Raw genomic sequence first — 19,808 nt, 5'->3', positions numbered from 1 at the left:
AGAATTACAAGGAGAACAAATGAAGTCACCCTCAGAGCATGGCTACAGCTTAGATAAGAGATAGAGAGTGCCGTAAATTTTTATACTGAACTGAACTGTGGAAAATACATGTATGAACCAACAAAGTAGGCTCTGGGACCCACGCCAGAGCTGAGTCATGAGGGTATCAAACAGAACAGAAGAAGAGGTGTGCAATCCCAGCGATGGTGGAGGGTAGACAGCAGTGACCAGAGTTCGCTGTCAGAGAGAAGAATCACATCCAGAATGGAACAGGCTGAGGACAGGCCTGATAACCCAGTGGATCAGAGCACATGCTGCTATGGAGTCAAACAGCAAGGAGAGGGAGCAGGAGGAAAGGAAATAACTTTGGAAAGGCCAGATTTATGCGGAAAAAGAAAGCCTTGGAAGACTGATGATTTTCTTGGAAGCTCAGTGGTAAAGGGGAGGAAAGAAGTGTCTAAAGATACGGGGACTAAGAATAAGATATAAGAAGTCAAGTCCAAATTGTATTGTTTGTAGACAAACTACAATTAAGTGTAATGACAGAAGAGGATGCCTTTGAACCAAAGAATCTGGTAAGATACAGAAGACACCTCCCCTTTCTCACCGCCTTCTTCTTCTTCACACAGAGGATCAGCTACTATTGCTGGTTAAGAAAAATGCAACACAAATAATCGTAAACAGAAAAAAGAGGATTCATATAAAGATACTGAAAAGAAATCAGGAAATAAAACTTTTCAACATGAAAACATATCCCCACAAAAAGCCACTATACACAAGACAACTAATATAACACCCAAATTAAATTAAATATAGTTAAATAAGAAATTTAAGATAGGAAAGAACTTCATGAGTCAGAAATCCAAAAACAAATCAGAATAGACAAAGAAGTATAAGGAGCTGATCAAAGTTAGAAAATAAATGAAAGAAAAAAGATAAAAAAATCTTATAAATGAAGATTAAATTACAAGCTGCGCACATTCTATCTTTTATTATGTAGTAATGGATATAATAAGATATATAAAGGATTAAATCAAAAGAGCAAAACAATTAATGAAACTGAAATAAAGAAAGAGGTATAAAGGGTGAAAACATGTAACAGAGAACACAGGCACAAAGACCCAGTATAGATATAATTGGTGTTCATCAAAACATGAAATAAAAATAACAGAAGTAATGCTTAAACTATAATTCAGGAAAGCATTCTTGAGACAAAAAAAACCCCAAACTAATACTTGGCCCACTGCATACTGGGGAAAATGGATCTGTAATAATCAACTTCAAGGTATATTCTAAAAGTGAGAATGTGTAAATATCAGGGAAATATAGTAGAAATGCTAGGTAGTGATGAGTGCCCATTTCAAGTTTATCTTTATTGTTTTAAAGTGAAAACATCTAGCAGAATTGTGTGATATTACCTAGCCAATGAGGGATAAATCAGGGATAGGGTTTTCATAGATAATATGATGAAGAACAATATGAAGTGTTTACAAGAATGAGCAATAGGAATCTATGCTGTACATTTCAAAAGTGAAGAGGGGGGTTAAATGGATAGTGAGCAAGTGTTGGGAGTGGTCAGTGGTTGGGGGATCTTAATACAGTTAATGAACTGATGCTGACAGAGTTTGCAAGAATTTGACTGTTGGGTGTAGAAACATTTAATTCCACAATGACTACATTATTCAACCACCAGTCTCTAAATGTTCTACTGAGGTGATGCATGACAATCAGGAAATGTATGAGCTCTCTGATTCAGTCACTCTGAAGCAGAGAAACTTTTGAGAAGAGGGTAAGCTAAATGCAGAAAATGATTACATTCATTATGGCGGTGAGTGGAATAAGGTCAAGGGTCAATATGTGGAGCAGAAAGAATATCAAAAGACTAGGAAAGTCAGAGTGAAGGACAGGTGGTCACATTGCTATAAATTGATGAAAGTGTTGTCAGGTAGATTGGACTCCACAAAAGGGATCAGGGTCTCAATCTGAGAATCTTTCAGGAAATGTTTCCAAAAGCCCACATGCAATTGTGAGAGTCGTATTGGATAGCATTCTGAATTAGGCCTAGGCTCTGTGTTCAAGTGCCTCCCACTATTACAAGTTGACCTGGGATAAATTTCTGTTGATTGTCTCTGTATCCAGAAGCAATGCTGTGTTACAGAAAGAGCAAGAAGGCTTTAAAGTCACTCAGACCATGGATCTGTTATTAACCTTTGTAAAATGGAAACAGTAATACCTGCACAGCACAGTTTTTGTTAGGATTAAATTGCTGGTGTCATTTCCTATCTATTTCAAAGTCTGAACCAACTGAATCTAAGAAAACAATATCAAAATCCCTCCTGAGCTGTGTTTGAACCTTAGGAGAGGGAAATTCAGTTTGCTGCTCCACTAAAATACCAGATGCTATAATTTCACAAATGGGCATAAGGCTGCTGACCAGCCTAGGCAAGATACTTTTTTTTTCTGTGGAAGATTCACCCTGAGCTAACATCCGTTGCCAATCTTCCTCTTTTTTTGCTTGAGGAAGATTAGCCCTGAGCTAATATCTGTGCCAATCTTCCTCTATTTTTTATATGGATCACCGCCACAGCATGGCTGATGAGTGGTGTAGGTCTGTGCATGGGAGCCAAACCCACAAACCTGGGCTGCGGAAGCAAAGGCACCAAACTTAACCACTATGCTGTGAGGTCGGCCACCTTTTCTTTTTAATTGAAGAATAATTGACATACTATATCTTATTAGTTTCAGGTGTACATTATAGGGATTCAGTATTTACATACATTATGAAATAATCACCTTGGTAAGTCTAGTTACCTTCTGTCACCATACAAAGGTAGTCATTCAGGTCTTTGGGTTTTCCCAAAATGTTGCTCATAGTTCATTGACAAAATAGTATATTTTTTGTGTGTGAAAATATCTTAACCTATAGACTAGAAGCTTCTGAAGGTAATGTCTTTGTCTTTTTTTTTTTTTTTTGTCTGCATCTGAAAGACATAGCTTGCTTCTGGCATTCGTAGGTGATCACCAATAACTGAGAAAATGAAATAGCAAACAACAGCAGAACTGGCTTAGAGTGTTTTGAAAACCTCAGTGAACTTGGGGAAGGAGTTATTCCTTTTTCTTTGATACTGCTTCCTCAGTTTACTAGATTAGATAAAATTTGCAAATGTAATATAAATAAAGGATTCATTAAAGGGAAAAAATAATAGGATAAAGATTTTGTTCACATAAAAACCATCACTAAGGGCCAAACTCTTTGTCTAAATGAAATATCAATGCAGTTTTGAAGTGTTCTGGGCATTTAAGGAGATGAAACTGTAATATTTTATAGAGAGTTGTGTTATGAATTTCAAGGTTGCAAGTTGATTTCCCAGAGCAAAGCTTATTGGGCTGAAGCCCTTGGCTTTGTGCTAGAGGCTAATGCCTCAGGTCAGAGGTTTGGCATTCGGTCTACCCTGGAGCAGAGGGACAAATTGTAGTCATCCCTGGTGAGATTCAGCTTATCTTCCTGCCAAGCTGGCACACGTCACTCCAGGGCATACAGACAGTTCTCCTACTGAGGGGCCTTCTCAAGGCCTTTTGGCTTAACGCAAAGTAACACTTAATAAAAGTCTATTAATGATACTGAATGCAATGCCCTGTTATGAGCTGATGTTCCAGGGGCTCTGGTTGTTTGGAGGGCTCTTTGTTCTTCCCTCAAAACAAAACTTTGAATTTTTGCTAATGCAAAACTTTTAGCTTTTGTTTTTGACTTTTTATTTTGAAATAATTTTAGGTTCACTCAGTTGTAATAAACAATACAGAGAGATTCTATATACTCTTCACCCAGTTTCCCTCATAACCAGGAAATTGACATTGATACGAATCATCAACATTAATCAGATTTCACCAGTTTTACACACATTCATTTTTGTGTGTGTGTATGTTTTGTTCTACACCAAAAAATTTTATCACAACTGTAGATCAATGTAACAACCGCCACAGTCAAGATACAGAACAGTTCCATCACAACGATTCCTTGTCCTACAGTTTTACCGTTTTACCACCATAGCCATCTCTCTATCCCTCATCTTTCTAAATCCCGGCAACCACTAATCTGTTCTCTATGTCTTTAATTGTATCATCTCAAGAATGCTATATAAATAGAATCATGTAAACTTTTGGGATTAGCTTTTTCCATTGACCATAATTCCCTTGAGATCCATCCAAATTATTGCATGTCACAACACTTTGTTCCTTTTTATTGCTGATAGTATGCCATGGCATAGATACAGTTTGTTCAACCATTCACCCATTGAAGGAAATTTATGCTTTCAAGTTTTGGGCTATTACAAATAGAGTTGTGTAGGGGAAGAGGAGAATTCCTCTACCCTCTCTAGGTCCTTCTGGCTGGGCTATGAATTAAATTCACATGAGACAGAATAACAGGAGAAAATCAAACAAAGCTTTATAACATGTGTACGTGGGAGAAACCCAGGAAACTGGGTAACTTGCCAAAATGGCCAAGCTGCCACCTTAAATATCATCTTCAACTAAAGACAAAGGAGGATGTTGAGGGTAGTGGTTTGGGACTTCAAGGGGGTGGAAAGCAATTTACATGGAGATGGAAATGTAAATGAGCCCACTGCAGACAATGCGACCTGAGAGACACGTTTTACATTACATATGCTGAACATATTTTCATGTGCTTATTTTTCATCTGTATATTCTCTTCAGTGAAACATCTTTTCATGCATTTTGCCCATATTCTAACTGGACTTTTTTCCCTAATACATTAAAAGGGTCATACACCATGATCAAGAAGGATTTATTCCAGGAATGCAAGCATGGTTCAACTTCCACAAGTCAATTGATGTGATAATGTTGAGTTTGAGAGTTCTTACATATTTTAGAAATTTGTCCTTGTAGGGTATGTGACTTGCAAACATTTTTTCCCAGTCTTCAGTTTATATTTTAATTTTCTTCACAGGGTCTTTTTTTTCAGATTTTTAAGTTTTTTTTATTTTTCCTTTTTCTCCCAATGCCCCCTGGTACATAGTTGTGTATTTTTTTAGTTGTGGGTCCTTCTAGTTGTGGCATGTGGGATGCTGCCTCAGCATGGCTTGATGAGTGGTGCCATGTCTGCACCCAGGATTCGAACCGGGGAAATCCTGGGCCACCAAAGCAGAGCGTGTGAACTTAACCACTTGGCCATGGGGCCAGCCCCCCAGGGTCTCTTGCAGACTGAAAGTTTTTCATTTTGATGAGGCAGAGTTTATCAATTTTTCCTTTCATAGATTGTACTTTTGGTGTCAAATTTAAGAACTCTGGCTGGTCTTAGCTCCTGAAGACTTTCTCTTGTTTTTTCCTAAAAGTTTTATACCTTTATATTTTACATGTAAGTCCATGATGCATTTTGAGTTAATTTTTGTATAAGGTGTGAAATTTAGGTTGAAGTTTAGCGCTTTTTTTTCCACCAATGTATATCCAGTTTCTCTAGCACCATTTGTTGTAGACTGTCTTTCCCCTGCTAATACCATACTGTCTTGATTACTGTAGTCATATAGTGTGTCATAACATTGAGTAGAGTGATTCCTCCTACTTTATTCCATTTTCAGTGGTCTTAGCTATTCTAGGTCTTGTGCCTTTTCATATAAATTTTAGAATAACTTGTCTATGTCTACCGAAAACCTTGCTGGGATTTAGTTAGAAATTGCATTAAACTTATAGATTAATTTAGGGAGAATTGATATATATGCTATGTTGGGTCTTCCAATTCATTAACATGATATATCTCTCCATTAATTTAGACGTCTGTTGATTTCCTTCATCAACATTTTATAATTTTCAGGATACAGATCCTATCCGTGTTTTGCTAGAATTACACCTAATTATTTCATTTCATAAATTATAAATGGTATTTTGTTTTTATTTTTGGTTTCCATATGATCATCATGTTTCTATTTTTAAAATATTTCTTTGGCATTAGGCTCTCGATCTATTGCTTTTACTTACAATCAGCACACTCACCTCCAGCAAAATTTCTATCAATCTGCTGTCTTTGATCTGCCATAGCAGAAACCAGATCATGTTTGCAGGACCTGAGACTCTGCCAGGGTTCCTTGAAGCTTTAAGTGACCTCTGAGGGCATCAGTTACATGTAAATCCTACATATCTTTTGTCCTATTCATGGACATTTTTAATTACCCTGCATTCATGACTATTTTCTGGATGATAAAAATTGTGACAAATTTGATTTCTGATAGTGTTACTGACATGTCTAGTTTCTCAGCTATGAAGACATTGATGACAAATATCAATGTAAATAATACATAAACCAAAATTCATGTTGGGCTTATTTCCCCAAAGTCCCTTTTAATAATGTCAACATAATATACTATATCAAAAAGATGATAATTTGGTTTCTAAGATATTGTAGAATACTACTGAGTTTTAAAAGCATTTCTTAAACTTAAAAAAAATATTTCCCCTGTGCTACTAAATGGGCTCATACAAACAAGAAGAGTTTGCTTAGGTCCTAAAAGCATTATAATGTTTTAGTCACCATGACAGCATACATATTCTTAAACAATTAAATAACTACAGTGTTCATTGTTCTGTCTTCAGGTCTTCTCAACAGCATTGATACAAACTTAATCAAGATAGTAGCCACTATATTTAGCGATAGAAATTCGCTTCCACCATATGAAGAAAAAAAAAAAAGTAAAAATCAAATCATAAAGTTGATTACTTGTACAATGGCCAAGTTCTCCCTTTGCTTTGGCCTTTGTAGATCGGCTTCCTGTTCCCTGAACATTCTTTACCCAGACCCTCCTCTGAGCTCCTGCCTATTACTTTCTAGTGCTGGCTTCCTGTTGCAACACTCTAAGCTTTCCCTGTAACTTTGATTGTTTTTCTTGTTTTCCTGGTGAGACAGGCTAGCAACCTGCATACAGAAACTGTTTGGAACTATTTTTTAACGCCACCTCTTATATATGTTCCACATATAATAGACACTCTCTACAAGTACTATAAAATTATTGAATGGAATTAGATAGTCATGTCTCCTGTGATGGTCTATTCCATAGATTGTGCAACTTAATTTTGACCAAATTTGCCTAATGTCAATATTTTTAATGTTTGGAGAATGTTGATAGTAAAGACTTTTTATATAATATTTTATCATAGAAGGGTATACACACACACACACATATACATACATACACATATAACGTATACAAATCATAGGCATATGGATCAATACATTTTTATATGTGTGTAGACCATGTAACTGCTACCCAGATCAAGATTAAAAAAATCACCCCAGAAGCCTCCCCACATGCTTTGTCCAGGCAATTACTGACTCCCCTCTGAAGTAGCGACTATTTTTTAAATTGTGATATAATTCACATATAATAAAATTCACCACTTAAAAATGTACAATTCAGTGGTTTTTAGAATATTCACAAGGTTCTGCAACCATCACCACTATACAGAACATTTTCATCACTCCAAAAAGAAACTTCATCCCCGTTAGCAGTTACTTTCTATTAACCCCACCCTCACGCCCTTGGCAATGACTAATCTACTTTCTGTCTCTATAGATTTTCTAATTTTGGACATTTCATATAAGTGGAATAACATAATATGCAGCCTTTTGTGACTGGCTTCTTGCATGTTTTCAAGGTTCATCCACATTGTAGCATGTACCGATACTTCACTTCCTTTTATAACTGAATAATATTCTTTTGTATGAATTTACCACATTTTGTTTATCCATTCATCAGTTGATGGGCATTTGGTTTGTTTCCCGTAACCACCATTTTGATGCTGAACTTCATGTAATTGGAATCATGCAGTATATATGTAGTATTCAATTGTATGGATATAGCAAAACTTATCTGTTCATTCTATGGCTGATAGACATTAAGGTCGGTTCTAATTTTTGGCTATTATGAATGAAGATGGTATAAAATACTTGTACATGTCTTTTATGAACATATGCACACACTTCTCTAGTGTATATGCATAGGAATGGAATAGATGGGTCATAGTATTGGTAGGAGGTTAGTTTAATTAGAAGGTGTGAAAAAGTTTGAAAAGTGGTTGTATTATTTGACATTCCCACTAGAATACGTGAGAGTTCCAGTTGCTCCCCATATTCTCCAAGACTTGGTATACTGTCAGCCTTTTACATTTAGCCACTGTGGTGTGTGTGTAGTAGTATCTAATTGTGGTTTTAATTTGCATTTCCTCATACTTAATGGTTTTGAGCACCTTTTTAAATCATATTGGCCATTTAGATAATCTCTTTTGTAAATTGTCCAAGTCTTGTGCTTTTTTCTTTTTTTTAAATTAGGTTGTCTGCCTTTTTTTCTATTGAGTTGTAGGAATTTTTTATATATCTTGGATATGATTCTTTCATAGGATATATGTATTACAAATATTTTCTTTCAATGTAAGTCTTATCTTTTCATTTTCTTAACTTTTGAAATTATATTTATTATATATGTTATATTTTATTATATTTATCATGGTCTATATGTTGTTTCTTATATTTTACTTATGCATGAATTACTGCCATAGAAAATTCTAGGAAGCATAGTTGTGCATTTTAATATTCAAATAACTGCAGTCATGTGCTGCATAGCAATGTTTCAGTCAATTACTAAACACACACATAGTGGTGGTCCCATAATGTTAGTACCATATAACCTGGGTGTGTAGTAGGCTATACCATCTAGGCTTGTGTAAGTACACTTTATGATGTTCACACAATGACAACATTGCCTAACGATGCACCTTTCAGAATGTATCCTGGTTGTTAAGTGACACATGACTGCATACCATTTTGTCTATTCTGTTGGTCTCAGATAGCTTAATTCCTGAGGCACTTTACTAATAGTAAAGAGTTTAATTTACCAGAAAGCTCAGTCTTATATTGCTGTCCTATTTCCACTATAAGTAATAACAGGTTTCACTAAATAAGAACATACTGGTTGGTGCCTAGTCTGATAACTATCAGCATATTGGGAGAGTGAGTGGAAGAGCTTGGTGCTCTTTGGAAGGTTTGCAATTTTATGGTACATCGTCATCTTATACATATACACACTGATATGTCACTGAACCATATCTGTAATCTATATATGAGTGTTAGAGTTGTGAAAAAAAAGTTTCAATGTGATCTCAATTGTTCAAATGTTACTTCATTTTATCTCATTTAATTTTTCTCCCACTTTGTAATTTCCCAGTCTTTTCAAGACAACTTAACTTTCTAGCTGTTATTTTATATATACCTGATTTTTTTATCTATCTGTATACACACACATACATATATATGTATATGTATATATACACATATAAATATATTAGAATATATATACTCTTTTATACAATAAATCATTTTGGAATTAGATGCAATCTAAATAAATATAATCAACCTACATATCTTTGGCTTCATTTACTACTTTGTGACTTCTTTTGACTACCTTTACTTTCTACAGTTGGTATGTGTATATATATGTATATATATATCTCTTAGCAACAGAGATATGTTCTGAGAAATGCGCCGTTAGGCTATTTCTGTGATATGCAAACATCACAGAGTGTACTCACACAAACCTAGATGGTATAGCCTACCACACACCTTGGCTATACTATGGAACCTATTCTATTCTTAGCAGACCACCACGGTATATGCGGTCCATGGTTGACGGAAACGTTGTTATGCGGTGCGTGACTGTATATATACCTGTGTGTGCGTAGATATATTAAATTGCATAAATAATTTGAAAGACAGCTGATGCATATCTTTAGAATTTTAGTTTGCTTTCTCTATTGGAAGAATAGTAGGTTGAGACATAAGCTTTCATAATCACAATCATTCTAGAAATAATCATCATTATTGATTTGGCAGCTCCAATTTCTGTTTCATTCATTTTCTTTAGATAATATCTATCTGTATAAAAGTAACTTTTTTTTTGTTTTAATAAAAATTGTATATATTTAAGGTGTACAACAAGATGATTTGATTACATATATATAGTAAAATGATTACTGCAGTCAAGGTAATTAACATATCCATCTCTGTACACAGTTACCATTTGTGTGTGTGTGGTTTTTTTTTTTTTTTTAAATATTTTATTTTTTTCCTTTTTCTCCCTAAAGCCCCCCGGTACATAGTTGTATATTCTTCGTTGTGGGTCCTTCTAGTTGTGGCATGTGGGACGCTGCCTCAGCGTGGTTTGATGAGCAGTGCCATGTCCGCGCCCAGGACTCGAACCAACGAAACACTGGGCCGCCTGCAGCGGAGCGCGCGAACCTAACCACTCGGCCACGGGGCCAGCCCCTGTGTGTGTGTGCTTTTTAAAGTGAACTTTTAAAAACGAAATAAATGTAATACTGAAAAGTGGGAAAGTTATGTTATAAATGAACAGCTTGATAAATTTTCACAACACTTGTGTGTAGCCAGAACCCAACAACCGCATTACCAGTACCCTAGAAGCCCTCCTGTGTTCTCTCCAGGCATTAACCAGCTTTGCCCCTCCACAGTAACCCGTATTTTGACTTCCAGAATCATGTATTGATTTTTCAGGCTGTTTAACTTTATATAAATGGAATTATGCAGAGTACACTCTTTTGTGTCAAGCTCTTTTTCAACTAACATTGTGTTGTTTAGATTCATCTATGTTATGTATAGTTGTTTCTTCTTTTATTCTTGTTGCTGAATAGCTGTCCATGGTGTGAGTATGCCACAATGTATTTACCTATTCTAATGTTTATGGATCTTTGGGTAATTTTCAGTTTGGAGCTATTATGAATAGTGCTGGGACAAACACTCATGTTCATGTGGTTTGGTGCATATGCATAGACATTTCTGTTGGGCATATACCTGGAAGTGAAATTTCTGGGTCTTAGGGTATGTATATCTATATGGTCAACTTTTGTCAATATAACCAGGTAATGGCAGTACCAATTCACTTCCACCCACAGTATATGAGACGAACTCATCCTTTCAACGGGGCTGGGAACATCATCTGTCATAGGAGACTTTATTTTTAGTCATTTTTTATCTTTTGATCATGACCAGATTGTTTCCAACATTGTTTCCACTCTTCTGGGTAATTAATTGAATATATTTAAAAATATATTTCTAATTTTAGAAAATATTTTAACATGGAAAAGTATTCTTAAAGAGTCAAATATATGCACATAAAAAAAGTTCAGGCATGAGATTAAGAATAAAAAACAGCAGAAACTCTAAATTTTATCAGAACTTTAGAAAGTTGGTGACACAAAATATCAGCAGCTTTAACAAATTAAAAAATGGTGAAAATTGCTATTTGTTTCTTTTCACCACTCACTTTACTGCAAAATCAAGACTATGAAAAACTTGGTAGAGTTGACTCTCTAAATTTTTTAAAGAAAAAACTTAAATCTCACTTTTTTATATGAAATTTGTTTGCAGGAAATTTATCTCTAAAATGAAATGCATGAATTTTAACCTATCATCTCTCACTGGTTATAGCAGTCTTCTGGTGTAAAGTATGACCTTTTACTTTTAAATAATGGCAGATAATTTGCTTTAGTTTTATTTCATTACATTGTTCCTGAGTTAATTCCTTGGAGGTTTTTATACATTCAGAAATTGGCAGACTAACATCCAGACAGCTGCTCTCCCTTGGTCCGCATGGCTGCCTGGCTATATTTAAAAAAAAAAAAGAAGGTGAGCTTTTCTTCCCATAACATGAATAAGAACTGAATTCCTATAGAGAACTCTACTTCCTGTGTTGGCAGTCTTTGAGCTCCTCATTCCCAGGAAGGATTGTAAAAATGTTTTACTAGTAAATGTCACTTGCCTGACTCTTTCCAGTGATTTTCACTAACTTAATACCAATTCAATTGGATTGGTAAAAAGAGATTAATTAGCAGTGCATAACTTAATTGCATCAAAGGAGGTAGGGATTTTGAAGAATGTCAGTGGTAGCTTCAATGGCTATCAAAATGTCATTAATGCACTTATTCCTTTGTCCTAAGAAAACAGGGGGATCACCTTCACTTATCAATTATTATTAAAAATAGCTGGTGCTATATTACTCTTATAGAGGATTGTATAGATAATCAATAAAATAAATTTATTTTAGAGCTGTAAGTGACCTCAAGAGGGAGCCTTGTTTAGTTCACTACCTTCAGGCACTTAAAGTAGAATTATCCCCATCACTCCTATTTTCCACTAGAAATTTCTTATAGTTTGATTAAAAGTGATCAGTCTGTGGTCACTGAGCTAGAGAGTAGTGGTGGGAGCCTACCTCCACTAAGACGAAAGCTCTGCAGCCTTCTGTGTCATTGCACTGTACAATGCTACTGTTGTTTCAAGCAAAATGGCCTTTTCTCTTTCGAATGCAAATGGAATATTTCAGGGAAGATTCTTGAAAACATGTAAGATACTCTCATACACTACTGGTTAGAGTGTAATTTGGTACACCTTTTTGGAAAGCAATTCGGCAAGAGACTTAAAAGTGTTTCTGTATTTTACCCACTAATTTTACTTCTAAAAACTCTGTCCTTAGACAATCTGGTATAGGTACAGGGTATTTGTTATAACTGGATTTAAGAAAGGGAAAACTAAAAATCTCAATATCCAATTCTAACGCAGTAGTTAAATTATTCGTGTTACAATTATATGATGTAATATTACGCAATGATTCAAATTATGTTTTTAAATCAGTATTTCATGACATGAGAAATGATTATAATATGACATTCGGCAATTATAGCAGGAAATAAAACTTTGAGATTCAAGTTTTAAGAAAATGGTATATACATTTATAAATATGTGTAAATAATGGAGAAATTTTATTTTCTTCTTAATGTTTTTTTGTTTCCTATATTTTATGTAGTGATTATCAAAATATATTTTTAAGTATATGTAAAGGACAAATAAGAGAGAGACTAAAACCTTCTTCTTTGACTTGCTCTAGTCAACCATTTTCTTAGAGGATCTTGATTTAACTCTTTGGTTTCTAATTAAAATATTTAGGCTCACTGTTCTTCTAAGCTTTTGTGACATTATTAATACAATAATGGATGAAAATGATGGGAGAAGGGACTTAAAGAGAGTGACATTTATCAAATGGTCACTGTATGTTAAATATCTAGCTCAGGTCCTTTCCATCTATACACTAAACCTTATATTCCAAATAAGACAACTTCCTTTTGGCAAATAGTAGTGGAATAAATAATTTGTCAATGAATCCTTATGTCTTTAACCAACGCTCTAAAATATGCAATACATTTATTGGAACTGAAATTAGGTGTTTAGAAATGGAAACAAACTTGCAAAGAAATTTAGGCTGTTCTTTGGTGGTGGGGGGACATTAGTGATTTCCTAATAAATTAACTATATTTTCATTAATTGGACCTTAAGTGATTTTCAGATATTAGCATTTATATTTTTGTAGTACACAAAGAACTAGAAAACATGAGAAATTGCCGGATGGTGTATTTTATTCTTGGTTGAGCTTCATTGAGGGGCATGGCTTAAAGAGCTGAAATCAAAGAGTTTTGGATTTTGCTAGTAATTTATTGAGAGGCTTCAAGCAAATCACATAACCTTTATGCTAAACATTTGCCTTATCTGTAACAGGGGCATTGGACTAGGAATGGTGATTTTTGAAGCTATTCCTGACTAGAAGTTCCAGCAGGCAAGCACTGTGAAAGTTTTTGCTCTTGGATCTGGAGGCCTACATAGTAGCAGCATGTAACTAGCACACGACCAGCCCTCAATAGCTATAAGTTAAATGAATGACTGAGTGTGCCCCTGTGGAGCCCTGCCTGGGGTATGCTTTCCCATCAGAGCTTCACTCAGCATAATTCTGCTTGTATCTGCTTTATATATTGGGCATAAGTTAAGATTTCATTAAAAAACTAAAGAATTGTTTTACTGATGAAAATAAAAATTTGAAATCTCTAGGCTAAAGTCTTTTCAATTCTGTGATAATTTAATGTTACTTTTGTGTGCTATTATTTAAAAAAAATACAGATCACAACACCTCTTAATCTTATTTTCTCCCTCTATATATTACCAAATTCTATGACAGAGATGTGTATAAATTGTATTTATGATAGAAAGAGGAATGGTCCCTGCTTTGATGGATGAATCAGGTGCCTAGGCAGAGAAGAGGATGATGGGAAATGCCAGTCAAAAGGAAGAGTGTGTGCAAAGGCAAAGAGCAACGAGAGAGTATGGCAAATTTAGAGAGGTGAGCAACATCGTGTGACTGGAAGGCAGGGTTGGAGGCAGATAGGAAGGGATGCGTCTGGAGGAGTTCCCATCATAAAGAGCCTTGTGTGCTTGGTTAGGGCTTCAGCTTTACCTGGTGGGGAATCAAACCATCAGATATTTTAAGAATGCAAGGTAACATGATCATATTTGTGTTTTACTAAGAATTCTCTACTCTCAGTGTTGAGGTTAGATCTTTGGAGCCTGAGGAATATCTGTTAAGATACCTCTTGATCTTGGGTTTAATGGAACTGGTGTCATAAATAATTTCAAAAAGTTTTCTTTTTCAGACCATGGCATTCTTTTCCATTTTTTCAGGGTTGGTTTGCAGAATTCTAAAAATGATTCCTTCTATGCAGCCATAGCTCTTTCAAAGAGAAAACTTAATTATTGTCTTATTAAGAATCTAATTTATAACTATCCTGACATAATCAACTCTGGAGACAAATAAAAGTCACTTTTAATATGAATATTTTCTGCTGAAATGTAATTTCATTTATTTCTAACTATGAGATACCCATAAGGGAACCCATCATCAAGAGATTGGATATGACATTCAAGGCAGAGTACATTGAAATTGGGACTAACAGACAAGGTGATAGAATCATCTTGAATGAGAATTTTATTTTACCACTTAAAACTAAATTTTTCCTGGCTTAAAACACTTATTAGTACCTTCATTTACAGAAAAAATAACACTATAGTCATATTTTGATGACAGAAACACCATGTAAGTTATGTGCTCTATCTAGGGGTGGGGAAAGAGCTTGCCACTGGATGTGACTTTGCATTATTTTAATACTTAGTTTTAACTTGTCATTTTATGACATCTAGACTTTAGTATATACCATCAACCAAAATAATAAATGAATTAGTGTCATAAGTAAAGTGAAACAAAAAAGGAGAGATGCACTTAAAATGTAATAAAAATCCTCTTTTGGTATGCCACTAAATTGAGAATATTGCTAACATTGGAAGATTTCATTTGCAGCATGAATCCTGAAATAAATAATAAAAAGGACATAAAATGACTGTTACAAAATGAATCTAAAACAAGGAAAATCCTTTAAAGTAAATGGAATAGAAATGGAATGATCCATTTTCCCATTGTTATTCAGTGTAATGTTTATGCATGTGTGTATGTATTTTAAAATTATTCTTACTGCTTTGCTTTTCTAGTACTAATTTCATTTTAAACCTGAGAAAAATATTAAAGTTAGCTAGTGCTTGAAATATCTTCAGGTTCATGCTGAAATATTTTCTTAATTTTGCTAGGAATCTCATCAAACAACCAAGACACAGAATTCAGACAGGGTTGGAAAATGAAAAAACGCAAATTGTTTTTGAGGAGAGCTAAAGCAACAATCAACTTTTTAGGAATATTCATGGTCAATAAGGATAATAAAAACTAACATTTCTTTAGCCCTTTCCGTGTGCAAGGCTAAACTGGGATAAACTCAAGCCCTTTCACTTAATTCCTGTATTGAGCCTATGAAATAAGCACTATCATCCCATTTCACAGATGACATTAGAGAGATTAGATAACTTAGATTACAGAGGTAGTAAGTGATAGATTTTGTTGTATACCTTAAGCAACAAGGGTAGTAAGTAATATATTTGCATGCGGACCTGTCTCCTCTTGAGCCTGATCTTTTATGCTACCTCTAAGTCATAAGTAACGATCTCTAGGCAGCACGTGCTCCCATGTCAACCTGGCCATGCCCTGTCATAGCACTTTTCTCATTGTATTATAATTGTATTCTCATTGTATATAATAATTATATTATTATAATTATAATCTCTTTACCCGCCTACCTCCCCGTGCTTCATGGTTAGCTCCTCTAAGGCAAAGACAATGTCTTATTTATCCTTCTAGTTCCAGGGGTTCAATGTAGTGGTATGTCCTAATAAATGCCTACTGAATGACTAAAGTTGTCAGAAGTCACTAAAGGTTAATATGTTAAAGAAAACATTACATTATTATGGAAAACAACTGATATTGAAAGAAAGGGCCAGTTGCGTCTAAAGCTCTGTCAGGCATTCGTTGCCTTAAAGATGAAATTTTTCAGAAACATAGGTGAGCTGCCTATAGGAGTTCAAAGAAGTATGAAAAAACCCCACAGAGATGCCTAAGTGATGTGAAATAACATAGAAAATATTAGGAAAGGTTAAGGGAAGGGATACTGAAATCACAATTTAATTAATGGTCTTTGCATTTATAAGGGACTCATCTTCTACACAAAGAAGCAAAGAACTTTCCATTGATAGTGAGCCCCAAGTAAAAGGAATACTCAGAGGATGTTTCAAGCCTTAGGTAATTTTTTAAAGATTAAAATGCAATTAGTACGGGAAAGAAAACTGTTTTATATTAAAACATTATTCAGTATAACTTAATGGGGAAAAATCAACTTCGACGTCAGCTTGAGGGATTGAAAGTCTATCAAAGAAAAACATTTCTGATCATAAGGAATAGTGTACCAAGGGGGTGAGAGAGGATTCTAAGTGAGTTTGCACATGCATCTTTAAAGTGGATGGCACTGACTTCTGTCATCACATCTTGCTTGATGATGCTCTGATTAAATGTGGTGATAATGCCCATTTTAATCTGGGCCTTTAATTGTCCTGTCTGAAAGCTACAGGCAATGAAAGCTCTCTAACCTCAGCTCTCTAAGCATGTTTCTGCTATTTGTTCCCTCTTCTAAAGGGCGCCTTGAGCTTGAATTCTGTTCTTGCCCTCAGCAGTCTACAGGAGTCAAAGACCAGAATGGGCAAGGGCTGCCATGCAAAATGATGTCCCCACTTTGCCGGCATTGACATTTCCAGTTGCCCACGCCCTACAGAAGGCTGGTGAATTCCCTTTTCGTTCCCTGGACATAAATTCATTTGCAAAATGAAAATATTCCAGAATGAGAAAAACGCATAGAGTGGAGTTCTATCAGCGAATGCCAGTGTGTCAAGTTGTGATGGTGCTTTTGTTGATTCTGTTTTTTTATAACTGGTTAATATGAATCCACCTCCAACGTGGAGTAAAGTACATTATGCTGAATTTTGATTTCATTATGAAAATGTTCTAAAACAGAGACTAGACTAAAATGAATGTTAATGACCTGTTTCAGTTGGCGTTTTGATGAAATTAGATTAAGTTTTTGCTGAGACTTTTCCTGACCACTGTAAGAATGTGTTCTTTCTACAGGGAGACTCATATCCCTCTCAAAGCTTTACTACCTGGTTCTGTATTATAATAATCCGTATGCTCATCAGCCCATCTCACGAGATTTATTAGGCCCTTGAGAGCAGAGCTGTGTCTTTTAACTTTGCCTTCCCAGTATCTAGTGCAGTGTGTTGCAGACTTTGTCACAGTCACTAAATATTTATTAGATGCCTTTTTCTGAAATAGCCCCTTTCTCTCTTCTTCTCACTTATTTATCTCTCACTTTCTTCAGGTCCTCTCCATCTGTCCCAAGGACATGAGAGCTGATATCTGTGTTCATCTAAACCGGAAGGTTTTTAATGAACATCCTGCTTTTCGATTGGCCAGCGATGGGTGTCTGCGCGCCTTGGCGGTAGAGTTCCAAACTATTCACTGTGCTCCCGGGGACCTCATTTACCATGCTGGAGAAAGCGTGGATGCCCTCTGCTTTGTGGTATCAGGATCCTTGGAAGTCATCCAGGATGATGAGGTGGTGGCTATTTTAGGTACTGTGAACTTTCCTAATGCAGTAGCAAAATCGTAACAGTTTTAGACATTTTGCTTCTCAGGTTTCGTAAGAGAAATTTCCTTTGCTTGGTGACTTTGGAAATTGGGTCACTAATGAGATGATGAATCTTAGTGAAAACTAGTAATGCCATTTCAGCAAAGCACATTAGTATTGGTCACAGCTTACTGGGCTGCATAAGGGTTTGATTAAACTTTCTTTGGCAATAGTAGGACAGTACTTTTTAGACTAGAGCTGATCATAGCCTAAGGTGGCTGTACCCTCATGTAGGTAAGTGTGAAAATGGCTTGTGGAATTATTGTCAGGTTAGTAACCTAGAATGTTAGTCTCAGAGGGGCAACCTGTCTAGTTCAACATTTTCTATTAGAGATGAACAAAGTGAGGTCTAGAGAAGTTTAGTGACTTAACTAGTTAAGTACATGAGTTAGGGCTTGAGTACAGATCATCTTACTCTAAATCTTTCTGTCTCATCACAGTGGACCTAAGTAATGAGCTGAAAGTGATGAAGAGATAAATGAATTTGACTCATTATACTGGAGTAATCACAATGCAAGTAAATTTAGGTTTATAAACCTGGTTCTATCCATTCGCAAACCAGAAAAATTATTTGGCTAATAATAAATTCATTCTAAAGTTCAGAGACCCAGTAGATAGCTATACTAACAAAAAACAGTGAGAGTGCATATAAGAGAGAAATTTTTTAAAAAGTTACATGTTTGGGGACTGTGTAATATATATATTGGTTAAAAAACACCAAATGTTATTTTAGATCATTTTCTATTCAAATATCTGCAGCAGGCTCATGAAGCCCATGTAGACAGAAAAGGAAGCAATAATGAGGTCAGCGGAGAATCATCCCTTGTTTTTTTCCTCAAGTCAAATAAGTTAGAATTGCAGGATGTCAACTCCATTTTGGTCACATTTTTCATGGCTTGTGTCTCATGAAAAATGAGCTCAATTTTTAAACTATTGGATTTTTTAGTTACCGAGGTCAACCTACCATAGCTTCAATGCCACTTAATCTCACAAGCAAAAGATTGACTGATGTGCTTTAGAAAGTGCAAAAGCGAAGTGCAGCACAAAAACGAAGAATGGATTTCAAAAAGCACAATTACCTGAGAAAGACATAATTGAGAATTCAGAAGCAACGACCCTTCATAGGAAAACACGTTCAGTAAAATTTATAGGAGTTAGAGAAAATGGTTCCAGGTTGAAAATGACTGAACACTATTGTCTGTTTAGACATGATATTACAGTTATAGTTAAATTTCTTTTAGGAATTTTTTTTTATTTTTTGCAAGAAAAATTAGTACAGTCTTTTAGAGTCAGCACTATGGGTGTGTTTATTGCTGCTTAGTGCTTATTCTGCTTTGTTTCTTGGAATATAAAGGAGTATTTATGATCCTTCACAAAAAGTGTACATTTTGCCAGAGCAATCCTTTGTCGTAAAATGAAGCATATACACAGTATAATCATTCTTGTTTGCTTAAAGAAGATAAAATATGAGCTCAAAACAGGTGTATTTTCTTTTCCTGCATGTTTGTGTCAATGGTGGGTGGGAGAACAGACATCAAATACATTACAAAAAAGTGAGTACCCGTGTGATAAATTACTTCAGCTGTGTACTCATTGTCATTTGCTTTGCCCCATTTTCTTCATTACAGCTTCACCTTGGTAACTTCTTTTCTGAAAAGAAGGACGGAAAAAGCGCTGGTCGTGCTCTGGGCTGGGTCTGCTAAGCTGGAATCATTTGCTCAGTGAGACAGATGAAATGCATTTTCTTTTCATTTTAAAATAAAATGGTTGCTGGTTTTGCCCAGTGACACAGTAAAAAT

General features: G+C 35.3%; 1 protein-coding gene across 1 annotated transcript in view; it reads left to right on the top strand.

Annotated features, from left to right (window-relative positions):
• The window catches only part of KCNH5 (potassium voltage-gated channel subfamily H member 5), a 305,522-nt gene that overhangs the window by 201,756 nt on the left and 83,958 nt on the right, over positions 1–19,808 (top strand). Inside the window, exon 9 of the mRNA XM_008522406.2 lies at positions 17,701–17,953. Within this exon, the coding sequence (XP_008520628.1) occupies positions 17,701–17,953 (253 nt within the window). The remainder of the gene's footprint in view (positions 1–17,700; positions 17,954–19,808) is intronic.

Source organism: Equus przewalskii, chromosome 25 (assembly GCF_037783145.1).
Source record: "Equus przewalskii isolate Varuska chromosome 25, EquPr2, whole genome shotgun sequence".
Taxonomy (NCBI): domain Eukaryota; kingdom Metazoa; phylum Chordata; class Mammalia; order Perissodactyla; family Equidae; genus Equus; species Equus przewalskii.
Note: the sequence above shows the minus strand (reverse complement) of the source record. Positions and strands in the feature narration are given on the sequence as shown.